At 41.3% G+C, this 13861-nt stretch overlaps 1 protein-coding gene across 20 annotated transcripts in view; it reads right to left on the bottom strand.

Annotated features, from left to right (window-relative positions):
* The window catches only part of FAM193A (family with sequence similarity 193 member A), a 199896-nt gene that overhangs the window by 59512 nt on the left and 126523 nt on the right, over window positions 1-13861 (bottom strand). For all 20 annotated transcript variants that reach the window (XR_012434560.1, XM_065544685.2, XM_074039248.1 and 17 more), the window contains 3 exons: window positions 12744-12897; window positions 12447-12626; window positions 2782-3033 (listed from right to left, as the gene is read on the bottom strand). Coding sequence is in view for 19 of the 20 variants with exons in the window: in XM_065544685.2 (XP_065400757.1) it covers window positions 2782-3033; window positions 12447-12626; window positions 12744-12897 (586 nt within the window). In the remaining variant the exon portion in view is untranslated. The remainder of the gene's footprint in view (window positions 1-2781; window positions 3034-12446; window positions 12627-12743; window positions 12898-13861) is intronic.

Below are 13861 nucleotides of genomic sequence, written 5' to 3'. Positions count from 1 at the left end.
GTAACAAAAAGATAGTTGGGAGATCCCCAAATATTTGGAAATTAAATGCTCTGGCACTTACAGTTTTTATTTTATGTAGTATTTCATTACTGTATTTTTCTCAGCAATTACTTTGAACTTTCAAATAACTTATACTCAATATATAAATTCAATATGTCACTGGTATGAAGACACTTCAAAATAGAAATTAGTCTTCAAGTCTTTCTAATTTCAAGAATTTTTTTTTTTTTTTTGTAGAGACAGGACTATGTTGCCCTGGTCTTGAGCTCCCAGGCTCAAGCAATCCTCTCACCTCAGCCTCCCAAAGCGCTGGGATTACAGGCGTGAGCCACTACAACTGGCCAGAAAATAAATTTTTCATAGTACTCATGCTAAACATTTTAGGTACTAAATATTTACCCACAATGCCAAAAATATGAATTAAAAGAATTACAACTCCAATGACATAACGTCTTAAAAGGCAACAACTGTGACTGCAGCACAGCAGGAACTCCCCAAGGCCTCAACAATGCAAAAGTGATGGCAGACACAGTGGCAGGTCAGAAGCACACAAGGCCCCCTCCACGTTAAGCACCCACCTTCTGCCTCCCTACATTCAGAACTTCTTACCCAATAATCCTCCTGTTGATTATCTCTAAGAAACTTCCTCCAATATCACTGAAATGCATGCTATTCTGATACAGCTCGTTTGCTTTCTGAAACATCCTCCAATGTCACTGAAATCTGTGCTATTCTGATACAGCTCATTTGCTTCTTAAGCTGTCCACAACTCGCTGGTGGACCAGGAGACCCCTTCAGGGCTGCTAATGCATTATGCATTTAGGCACAGATGTGGTCACAGCATCCAACTAAGTCAAACTAAGTCAAATAACACAAACTAATCTTGTAAGACCTGGTAAGTGACAATTCAAGTTTGTTTATAGTAATGAACATTTTCATACCAGATGCAAATGAAATATTTTGATAATTGTATCTTATGTTTCCACATAATAATGGCCACCACATAACATATTTTAAATGAATCAGTGAATAGTCTTCAGTTGACAAAAGTGGTAGAAATAACATTTAGTTATAAATTTCTAAATTTCTATACGACTTCTACCGCATATGGCTTGACCTCCATAATTGCTTTTCTATCCATATTTGCTTTTCTATTCTAATCTTTCTATATGATTACAGTTTAACAGGTATCAAAAGAACAAATAATAGATACAAATGATGCTCCTAAAATGTTTTTCTTCTTTTACCCATATATAGATCTCTAATTTCCTGAGAAAAGGCCAAAAGCCAGGGAAAAATAATCAATTTTTAACCAAAGGGGCCCCACAGTCTTTAGTAATAATCAATTTTACTATTTTACTTGAGTATTTTTAGGAACTAATTCTTGAATAGCTTCCACCAGTAAAAATATATAACAGAATATTATCTTTTCTTGGAACTAGGTAACAGACCTCTATTCAGGCAATAGCAAGGAGTGAAAAACTTCCTAACTTTACACATACACCCAGAGAAAATCAGGCTACAAACCAGGCGGGCCATGAAGATAGCCTAGTTCTGACTATATACCTGAAAAATGCTATTAAAAAGCATTCTATTATTAAGACATCATTAAATGTTCAAACTGAGCAATATTCAATCTAACAAAATTTAAGCATGAATTTGGATGGTTGTGTCAAGTAATTACAATAGATGTGACAAACTTATTACACTCTATTCTAAACCTGTGTCTGTTCATCTTCCACCTGCGCCTCTCCCTAGCAAACAGACAACAAAGCTCACTTATGGGCTACATGTACCCCACTTCACAGTGACCCCTGGAGGGGAGAAAACACACGTGTTTGGAAAAAATCATTCCATGTCATGTCCTCCTCCCTTTCTGTTGCAGCTTAAAATCATTGTTTTAAATAATAAATTAGAGTTTGAAATAAATTATATTTTTGATTGATCAGAGCTACCTTTGGACAAGAATAACTGGTACAAAGAAAAAAAAGAAAACAATCAGAATTACAGTGAGTCATTCTAGTAAAGGTAAGCTCAAAATAACTAGAGAGGAAAAGCTATCTAAGGTCCAAAGAATGAAACCAGCCTAAAAATTTCGTTGTAACGGCTAAGATACTAAGTAAACACATGAGGTTCTCTTAGAAGAAATGCATAAAAATCAACTTATTTCTAGATCCTCACTCCACTTCCTGAATGGGCTCTTCACACTGGGTTTCTGGCAGCTTCTCCTGTCTGTACCCTCCCCTCCCCAGTGCTCCATAACCTGCAGGGCGTTATAATTTTCTGTGGCATCACGCTTAGGGCTCCTCCTTTATTTAGGCTTGTGTATTTCTAAATGCTAAAGAAGCATAGTCATTTTAGACCCTGTGGAGTCCAGCCAGTGTTAGAGGACTCATGTTACATTCACATTATTTTACCTATCACGTTAAGAAAAAGAGCAAGCCCTGGAAGATCACAAGCAGATAACTGGTCTTCTGTGGAAGTATTCCCTAGGTTTAACCTGTTAGAAGTATCACCTGAAAAATCCTTCTGTTCTATTTAATTCTGAATAAAAGGACTATGATCTTCACAGTTGTTTTTAATGATTGTTACAACTGTAAAGGTTCAAAATTACAGGGCTTAAGAGATTATGGTGAAAGGAAACCCTTGCAGACCTTCCTACTGAGAGCAGATGCTATCCTACGCAAGTTGCTAATTCATAGATTTCTGTTTGTTTGACTACATACTTCTGCAAGATCTCAGGGAAGAGTGAGCTTTCAGACCCTTTTTGCCCTGACTTACCTTACTGTGTGTGAAGGGGGGCGTTGCATACAAGGTGGGGTGGATAAGGGGGCGTGGCAGGTGTGGAACAGTGTGCAAAGGCACGTGTCCATGGATGTGAGGGTAAAGGTGCAGTGCAGGGTGTGTGGGCTTCTCTGGGCTCATGAACTGATGGCCAGGAGGAAGGGCTCCGGCTGTCATTGCAGATGGTGTCAGTCCAGAAGCTTCTTGTTTACAAACATGACATTCACAAGTGTTTGGAGCTTGTTCAGCCTAAGAGGAAAGAAAAAAAAAAAACCTATTTAGTGAAACAATAAATGGTATGAATTAAAGTCAGTCACATTCTGCCAAGTAGTTACAAAGCAAATACAAAGGTAAGTGGGCTTTTCCTGACACCCTGAGTTGACCAGGGCCTTCCATGCAAGGAAAAGGAGGGACCCCAAGAGACTGGGACTGAAGAAGCTGCACAGAGAGGAAAGGTGCACCTCATTCCACAGGCAGACTTGGGTAGAGCCACTGGTTCTGCATCCTATGCCTAATGCAGAAAATTTCACTTCCCACGTGTGAACAGGGACAAGGGAACTGGTGAAGACGACAGAGTAGAGAGGGGATGGCCGTGCTCCACTGGGCTCACACTGCTTCTAAATGGTTACACACAGATTCTCCAAAACAAAGCAGAGATGTGACTTCCGGTTATGGATATGGTGGCGTGAAGAGGTCAGTGGCTCCTTTCCCTCAGGGCAAATGTAAAACTGAACACAATTGTCAAAGGCAACCATTCTGAGGCTCTGGAAATCAGCCCACGGAAAATACTGAGACACATCTATTCATGTAAATCAGCTAGAACTTCAGGGAAGAACAGCAAGTTGCCAGACTTTCTTGTCTGGGACCCTTTCCATTCCTGCACCTGTACTCCGCCCCTGACTCAGTCTGCATCGGGCACAGGAGTTCTGTGACTACAGGGATGCCAGTGCAAACCAACCCTATTGCCAAAAACAGCAGCCTGGTCAGGCAGAGGGTGAAGCGGTAAAAGCAGTGAACTCAGCAGGGAATAAATAGGGAAGCCTGCAGCTCCGTTCCCGTGAGACTGAGGTCCCAGTTGGGGTGAGTGGCAGAGGAGACAGAAATCTAACAGGGAGAACCTGGAAATGAGAGCGCCACAGAAGGGCTTCTTAAACTGTCCACAACTCGCCGGCTGACCGGGAGAGCATGCACTGAGGACACCTCAGGGGCTGGAGGAAGGCGCCAACAAGGGCTTGAGAACTGGCTGAGCGCTGAGCGCATTCACCCCACAGCTGACAATGCCTCAACCAACAGTGGAGACCCTGTGGATTCAAGGTGCATGGGCAACACCCGCCCAAATCATCAGCTGGCCAGTCAGCCAGGTGGACAAAGGGCAGACCTCTCGAAGCCAAGCTAAAAAGCAGAAGAGAAGATGTGAGCTGAGATATCCATAGCCACATAATGTGGGAGATACAGATCCTGCAACTGAAGTGCAGGAAATAACAAAAACAAAGAAACAAACAAAAGACAACAAAAGACCCTCAAAGGAAAAAATGATAATGCAAAGTCATTACATTATTTAAAATGTCCAGTTTTCAACAAAAAATTATGAGACAAGCAAAGATAAAAGTATGACCTAGGCTGGGCGCAGTGGCTCATGCCTGTAATCCCAACACTCTGGGAGGCAGAAGTGGGCAGATTACTTGAGCCCACGCGTTCAAGACCAGACTGGGCAATATGGCAAAATCCTATCTCTACAAAAAGTACAAAAACTATCCAGGCATGGTGGTGTGTGCTTGTAGTCCCAGCTACTTGGGGTGCTGAGGTGGGAGGACTGTTTGAGCCCAGGAGGTCGAGGCTCGAGGCTCCAGTGAGCTGTAATCATGCCACTGCACTTCAGCCTGGGTGACAGAGCAAGACCTTGTTTGGAAAAAATAGTTATGTGACCAATAAGCAGGAAGTAAATAGTCAAACGGTTAACAGGAGTGGGTTCAGATATTAAATTAGCACACAAAGATGTCAAAGTAGCTGTTATAACATGTTCAGAGAATTAAAGGAAAATATGAAAATAAAGATTCAACATGTAGGGAATTACCATAAAAAAAGAGAAACAAAAAAACAGTAAACTATAAATTCTATAGGTGAAGAGTACAATAGCTAAACCAAAATTTCACTAAAGGGGCTCAAAAGCAAACTTAAAAGCAGAAAAATCATCTGTGAACTTGAAGAAGAGCAATGGAACTGATCTAACAACAGAGAGAAGAGACAAGGGGAAAGTATGCAGATGCTCAGAGGCCCGTGGAGAGCAGTGAACCACTCCAGCACAGGCAGAACCCAGCCCCGAAGGAAATAGTAACACCCGGACATTCCACTCCCCAAATGTGATGAGAAACACTGATCTACAGATCCAAGCTCAGTGAACCTTAAGATGGATAAAAACAAAGAGATACTGAGAGCTGCAGAACTCTGGCACACAATGACCACCTAAGGCTTCCTGCAGCCCAAGGCCAAGTCCCTAGGATGACCCCAGACCCTACTAAAACACCTTCTTGAGAAAGCCAGGCTGCCAAGAGAATTGACTGTTCTAACAGTCTGACACCTGATGACTGTAACAAAAGTAACACTCTGGTGTAGAATTTGATAGTGGGGAAGGCTCTGTGTAGGGACACTGAGTATAGGATATCTCTGTACCTTTCACTCAACTTTGTTGTGAATCTAAAGCTACTCCTAAAAACAACCACTCTATTATTTATTTATTTATTTATTTATTTATTTATTTTTGAGACGGAGTCTCACTTCTCGCCCAGGCTGCAGTACAATGGCGCGATCTTGTCTCGCTGCAACCTCTGCCTCCTGGGTTCAAGTAATTCTCTTGCCTCAGCCTCCCAAGTAGCTGGGATTACAGGCACATGATAGCATGCCTGGCTAATTTTTGTATTTTTAGAAGAGATAGGGTTTCACCATGTTGGCCAGGTAGTCTCGAACTCCTGACCTCAGGTGATCCACTCGCCTCAGCCTCCCAAAGTGCTGGGCGTGAGCCACCCCTGTACCCGGTCTATTTTTTAAAATGAAGGCCAAATAAAGACATTTATACAAAAAGACAGAGAATTAACTGCAAGCAAACTAGTCCTGTAAGACATATTAAAGGTAAAAACAAGATGGTAACTTAAATTCGGCAGAATTTAAAATGAAGAATGCCAGAAATGACTAGCCAGCTAGCAAATAGAAAATACTGTATAAATACAGGCCAGGCGTGGTAGCTCACGCCTATAATCCCAGCACTTTGGTAGGCCAAGGCGGGTAGGTCACCTGAAGCCAGGAGTTTGAGACCAGCCTGGTCAACATGGCAAAATGTCATCTTTACCAAAAATACAAAAATTAGCCAGGTGCCATGGTGCTTGCCTGTGATCCCAGCTACTCGGGTGGCTGAGGCAGGAGAACTGCTTGAACCTGGGAGGCGAAGGTTGAAGTGAGCCAAGATCGTGCCACTGCACTCTAGCCTGGGCAACAGAGTGTGACTGTCTCAAAACAAAACAAAAACAAAAAGAAAGAAAAGAAGGAAGGAAGGAAGGAAGGAGGGAAGGAAGGCAGGCAGGTCGGCCAGCCGGCCGGCACTATATAAATGTATTTTTCTCTTTCATTTGCTCTAGAAATTATAAAACTGTATAAAGCAGTAATTTAAACATATTATTGATTTATAACATATACAAATGTAATCATATATAGGACAATAATAGCACAAAGGAGGAAGAAGGAAATGGAGCTACTGTGGAGAAAAGTTTGTATATTTTACTGGAATTAAGTCAGTAGTAACCTGGAGTAGACTGTGATAAATTACGATGCATACTGTGGCCAGGCACGGTGGCTCACACCTGTAATCCCAGCACTTTGGGAGGCTGAGGTAGGCGGATCATTTGAGGCCAGATTGAGACCAGCCTGGCCAACGTGGCAAAACACTGTCTCTACTAAAAATACAAAAATTAGCGGGGTGTGGTGATCCACATCTGTAATCCCAGCTACTTGGGAGGCTGACGCAGGAGAATTGCTTGAATCCGGGAAGCAGAGGTTGCAGTGAGCGAAGACTGCACCACTGCACTCCAGCCTGGGTGACAGAGCAAGACTCTGTATCAAAAAACAAAAAAAAAGATGCATATTGTGGCCGGGTACAGTGGTTAAGTGTAATCTTAGCACTTTGGGAGTTCCTGACGGGAGAATCACTGGAGGTCAGCAGTTTGAGACAAGCTTGGGCAACACAGGGAGACCCTGTCTCTACTAAAATTAAAAAAATTAGCCGGTCATGGTGGCACACGCCTATAGTCCCAGCTTACTAAGGAGGCTGAGGCAGGAAGACTGCTTGAGCCCAGCAGTTTGAGGCTGCAGTGAGCTTTGACGATGCCACCACATTACAGCCTGTGTAACAGAGCAAGACCCTGTCTCTAAGAAAAAAAGAGACACATGTTGTATTTTAATTTTTGTTTCTTTTTATTTTTTACACCAACATTCACAAGAGATGCATACTGTAACCCTACAGCAGCCGCTAAGAAAATTAAAAAAATAATCAACAAAAGAATTAAAATGGTACACTAAAAATTTTGTTTAATATTTTAAAAGGCAGATATTGACATACAGAGGATAAAAACGCAAGGCCCAACTAAAAGATGTTAGACAAATTTTAGATCCAAAGATGCAAAGAAACTGAAAGTAAAAGGATGGAAAAATACAACATGTACACAGTAACCCAAGAAGGTGGAGTGGCTATATTAACAAATAAAATGGACTTTAAGCAACACTAGTAGACAAACATTTTATAATGATAAAAGGGGCAATACACCAGGGGAGCTATCACAATAATTCAATAACATCACCCCCAAATGCATGAACCAAACCCAGGAAGAACTGAAAGGAGAAGGAAATAATCCAACAGTTCAACTTGAAGGCTTTAATATGCCTCTCTCAGTAACCGATAAAACCACCAGACAGATAATCAGTAAGAATATATACTATGAACTGAGTATCTGTGCCCCTCCACAATTCCTATGTTGATAGCCTAACCTCCAAAGTGCTGGTATTAGGTGATAAGGACTTTGGAAGGCTCTACTCTCAGGAATGGGATTACTGTCCTCATACGGCAGCCTGAACAGACCAAGACAATAGAGAAGACTTGAACAATGCCATCAACCAACTTGATCAAACTTTCATTTACTGAACACTCCACACAACAAGAGCAAAATATAAATTATTTTCAAGTACACATAGAACACGGCCTAGGTAAACCATATGTTAGGCCATATACAAGCCTCAATAAATTTGGAAGCTCTAAAATCAGTAATCTAAGCTTTTGTTTCAACAAACTAGAAAAGGAAGAGCAAGCCGAACCCAAAGAACATAGAAAGAAATAATGAATTTCAGAATGGAAACCAACAACACAGAAAAGAAAACAGAGAAATTGACAAATCTTTAGCCCAAGTGACTGAAGCCATTAAAAGGAAGATAAAATTACCAAAATCAAGAATTAACATCACTGCAGGCACTGCAGAATTAAAAAGGATTACAACAGAATAGAGTAACTTTATGCCAACAAATTAGACAACATAAATGAATTCCTACAAAGACAAAAATTACTGAAATTCACTCAAATAAGAAATAGAGAATTGGAAATGACCTATTCCAAGCACATGAAACTTGAATTAGTAATTACAGATCTTCCCACAAAAAGAGACCAGGCCTATAGGATTTTGCTGGTGAATTCTATCAAATATTTAAGAACGCTCAACCTTAAACTCCTTCAGAAAACAGGTGAAAAAAACATTTCCTAAGTCATCCTATGAAGCCAGTATTACTCTGATACCAAAGTCAGACAAAGACAGCACAGAGATAGGAAACTACAGACCAATATATTTTATTAATATTATCACAGATGCAAAAATCCTAACAAAGTATTAGTAAACCAACTCAGGAACATATGAAAAGGATTATATACCACCACCAGGTGGGATTTATCCCAAGGACCACAGGTTGATTTAATATCCTTAAATCAACTGATGTGACACACCACGGTAACAAAATAAAAAACAAAAACCACAGGATTGCAATATATGCAGAAAAGACATTTGAAAAATCAAACAATTCAATATTCAATATAATTCAATACAATTCAATATTCAAATCATGAAAAAACTCAAGAAATTAGGAGTAGAATAGAATTTCCTCAACCCAAAGGGCATCTATGAAAAACCTGCACCTGATATCACATTTAAAGAGTGGTCAAAGATTAAATGCTTTTCCCCTAAGACTGGGAACAAGGCAAAGATGTCTGCTTGCAACATTTCTATTCTGTACTAAGTTTCCAGCTAGCTCAAAAAGGCAAGAGTGAGAAATTAAAAGCACTCAGGAGGCTGAGTCAGGAGAATGGCATGAACCCAGGAGCCAGAGCTTGCAGTGAGCTGAGAGAGCCCCACTGCAGCCCAGCCTGGGCGACAGAGCGCCACTCCGTCTCAAAAAAAAAAAAAAAAAAAAAAAAGAGAAAGTAAAAGCATCCAGGCTGGGTGTGGTGCCTCACACCGATAATCCTAAAGCTTTGGGAGGCTGAGATGGGAGGATCGCTTGAGGACAGAAGTTCAAGACCAGCCTGGGCAACATAGTGAGACCCTATCTCTACAAAAAAAAAAATTTTTTTTTTAAGCTGGACATGGTGGCACATGCCTGTAGTTGTAATACACCTGTAGTCCTAGCTACTCGGGAGGCTGAGGGAGCAAGACTGCTCGAGCTCAGCTATTTGACGCTGCAGTGAGCCATGATTGCAGCAGTGCACTCCAGCCTGGGTGACAGGGTGAGATTCTTTTTTTTTTTTTTTTTTTTTTTTTGAGACGGAGTCTCACTCTGTCGCCCAGCCCAGGCTGGAGTGCAGTGGCGCGATCTCGGCTCACTGCAAGCTCCGCCTCCCGGGTTCACGCCATTCTCCTGCCTCAGCCTCCCGAGTAGCTGGGACTACAGGCGCCCAAAACCGCGCCCGGCTAATTTTTTGTATTTTTAGTAGAGACGGGGTTTCACCGTGGTCTCGATCTCCTGACCTTGTGATCCGCCCGCCTCGGCCTCCCAAAGTGCTGGGATTACAGGCGTGAGCCACCGCGCCCGGCCATGAGATTCTGTTTCTTTTTTTTTTTGAGACGGAGTCTTGCTCTGTTGCCCAGGCTGGAGTGCAGTGGCGCCATCTCGGCTCACTGCAAGCTCCGCCTCCCGGGTTCACGCCATTCTCTTGCATCAGCCTCCCGAGTAGCTTGGAGTACAGGCGCCCGCCACCACGCCCGGCTAATTTTTTGTATTTTTAGTAGAGGCGGAGTTTCACTGTATTAGGCAGGATGGTCTCGATCTCCTGACTTTGTGATCCGCCTGCCTCGGCCTCCCAAAGTGCTGGGATTACAGGCGTGAGCCACCGCGCCCGGCGAGATTCTGTTTCTTAAAAAGAAGAAAGAAAAGAAAGAAAAGGGAAAGGGAAAGGGAAAGGGAAAAGGAAGGGGAAGGGGAAGGGAAGAGAAATTAAAAACATTGCATCCAGATTGGAAAGGAAGAACTAAAACTTTATTTGCAGACAACATGATCTTGTATATAGAAAATCCAAAGTAATCTATCAAAAAAACAACAACAAAAAACCAACCTTACTAGAATAAACAAGTTTAGTAAAGCTGCAGAACACAAGACCAATATAAAAAAACCAATTGTATTTCTATGTATTACCAACGGTCAGTTGGAAATCAAAATTAGAAAATACCTTTTACTGTGAATGAAAACACATAATACTTACATATTCCAGACACAAAGACTGGAAATTTTTTAGAACTGCTGAGAAAAATTAAAGATGACTTAAATAAATGGAAAGAAAAAGCATATTCATAGATTAAAAGATTCAATTTTGTCAGGATTCCATTCTCCCTAAACTGATCTATATCATCCCACAAATAAAAGACCACAACCACATCCAGAGGATTTCACTAGAGAATTCTAAATATATATTTAAGAATTCAATGCAATCCCTATCAAGATCCAAGGAGGCTTTTTGTAGAAGTTGACAAGTAGATCCTAAAATTTATATGGGAATGCAAAGAACTTTCAGCAGCATAAACGATTTTGAAAAAGGTATACCAGCCAGGTGCAGTGGCTCACGCCTGTAATCCTAGCACTCTGGGAGGCCAAGGCGGGCGGATCACGAGGTCAGGAGTTTGAGACCAGCCTGGCCAGTATAGTGAAACCCCGTCTCTACTAAAAATACAAAAAATTAGCCGGGCGTGGTGGTGTGCACCTGTAGTCCCAGGTACTCGGGAGGCTGAGGCAGAAGAACTGCTTGAACCTGGGAGGCAGAGGTTTCAGTGAGCCAAGATCGCGCCACTGCACTCCAGCCTGGGTGACAGAGGAAGACTCCGTCTCAAAGGAAAAAAAGAAAGAGAGAAAAAGGTGTACCTAGCTGGAGGGCAGACCCTATCCCATTTTCCTAAACTTACCATAAAGTAGTTGTCAAATGCACTACGGGTGTAAGGACCGACACAGAGATCAAATGAACAGAACAGAACGTCCAAATATAAACTCTTACATTTATAGTCCATTCATTTTCAATAAATGGCCAAGGCAATTCAATAGGGTACTTCTGACAAAACAGTACAGAGACAACTGGATCTCTACCTATGCTGAAAAGGTGAATTATACCCTCACCTCACAATAAGCAAATGTTGAGTCAAATGGACCATAGAATCTAAGAACTAAAATTATAAATCTTCTAAAAGAAAACAGTGTTGTGTTAGGCAAAGTTTTCTTGGATAAGACATCAAAAACATTACACATAGAAGAAAAAACTGGTAAGGAGATGTGGTCAGACTTTCCAGATAGACCTTTCAACATCACCTTTACCATCTGAGTGTTACATTTATATTACCTAATAAATCAGTCAAGCACTTTGACCTTCATTTGTTCTTTCATTTAAAAACTGCTTATTATTATTGTATTATTATTATTATTTTTTAAACAGAGTCTTGCTTTGTCGCCCAGGCTGAAGTGCAGGGGCACAATCCTGGCTCACTGCAACCTCTGCCTCCCGGGTTCAAGCAATTCTCGTGCCTCAGCCTCCCAAGTAGCTGGGATTACAGGTGCCCACCACCATGCCCAGCTAATTTTTGTATTTTTAGTAGAGACAGGGTTTTGCCACGTTGGCCAGGCTGGTCTTGGATTCCTGGCCTCAAGTGATCCACCCACCTTGGCCTCCCAAAGTGCTGGGATTACAGGCGTGAGCCACTGTGCCCGGCCAAAAACTGGTTAAGCATCTATTTATGAAATTCTGAGAAAAAAGGCTAATAAGGTACCCTCACCTTTGGCTAACAGAAAAACAGATAATGAATAGGAAAAACAAATCTTTCCTGAAATTTTAATACTCCACTATTTTTTTTAACTCCTCTCTTTGCTTCTATACAGACAAAAAAGGCCTCCATAGAGCTGCTATGGGGTGTTGCGAAATCCAGATTGATATTTGAGCAAGAAAAACAAGATTCAAATGGAGATTGTAAGTATGCCTTGATTCTCTTCAGTTCTAACCTTCAGAAATTATGGGAAACAGAATAATTTTGTATTCAGTAATGTTAACGTTTAGAAAAAATATACACAGAAAGAGATACTTGGCAAAACAGAAAGCAAAGTCCTACCTGCTGTGTTGGGTAGGATGGGGGTGGACTGTCTGCTTTGCTCTCCTCTGTCCTGGGACTCCTGCTTCTCAGCACTCCATCTTCCTTCGGGACCCCTGGGGGCTCCCCACTACTCTCGCCGTCTGCTTCTTCATCATCAGCTTCTGAGGAACTACTACTGGTACTGCTTATCTGAGGAGACTTTAAAGACAATCGTTTGTAATTTGCACTTTTCAAAACAGAGTAATATAAAAAATTAAAATGTCAGACCATCATTTTATGTCATTTATTGCTGCTACGAAGAAGCCATGTCCATACCTCATCCTTCAGGGCCATGTTTTCCCCGCCACCATTCAATTCGCTGTGGATTCCATTCATGTTGGCCACCACCTCAGTATCATCATAATTACTCAATGGATAAATATCAGCAAATTTGGCTGACAATGGTGCAACATCTTCATCATCACTACAACTGACACAAGCAGAGATGGGCACTGTGAGGTCATCCAATTGTGAAGGACGGTGAGTAAACCAGTCACTAAGCACAGATATTTCCTGGACAGATCACTGCTTTCATTTACAAAGAGTATCAGTTAAGTATCATTCATGCTACTAACATGTCTTAGTAACCTGAACATGACAAAAATGCTTGGAAGATTAACATTTGCTAATGTTAATTAACATTAACATAACACAATGTAACATCTGGAAGAACAAAAAACAAACAAAAAAACCTCCGAAAGTAGAAATATCAAGGAAACTACAAAAATTTAACCAGACTGATTGACATAACGTTTCCATTTGACCTGAAGAGTGCTAGTATAAAACTAGTCTCTCTGCTACTCCCAAGCCAACACAATTTAGGGGTACAGATGGCAACCTTAGGTGTTTAGTGTTTGCTTTTTTAACCTTAGCTGTTTAGTGTTTGCTTTTTCAACTTAGGGCTGAAATTTTCAGAAATAGTTGAACAAAACTTTAAAGGCACTTATGTAACAGAAGACTATTTTTTTTTTGCTTTAAGGTCAGTCATGGCCTGGTCACTAATGATCATAATTAAACATCAGCTTTAGCAAGACATCTAAGCAACAGGCAAATGAAAAATTTACTGAAATTAATTTTAAACAGATTTCAAGGCTTTAGCCTACAGAGACTACTTAAGATGTATAATCTTCTGGTGCATTAAAAGAACTGGCACATTCAAACTCAGTGCAAACAGATGCTCCAAGGTCCACAAAAACATGCACTGAGTCCATCTTCAGCCTGGGCACACAGCAACCTCCAGAAGGCAAAACCGTGGGAACTCGCTGTGATCTCACTTCCTACAATGAGTGAAGAGTGTCCAGGACTACCAAATTCAGGTGTCTTTTCAACACATTACAAGTAACGTGCTAGAGTCTGGAGCTCACCAGAGGGAAGTACAAACAGCACCCACAAGG

The sequence above is a fragment of the Macaca fascicularis genome, chromosome 5, assembly GCF_037993035.2.
Source record: "Macaca fascicularis isolate 582-1 chromosome 5, T2T-MFA8v1.1".
Taxonomy (NCBI): Eukaryota; Metazoa; Chordata; class Mammalia; order Primates; family Cercopithecidae; genus Macaca; species Macaca fascicularis.
This window is presented reverse-complemented; position numbering and strand designations above follow the sequence as displayed.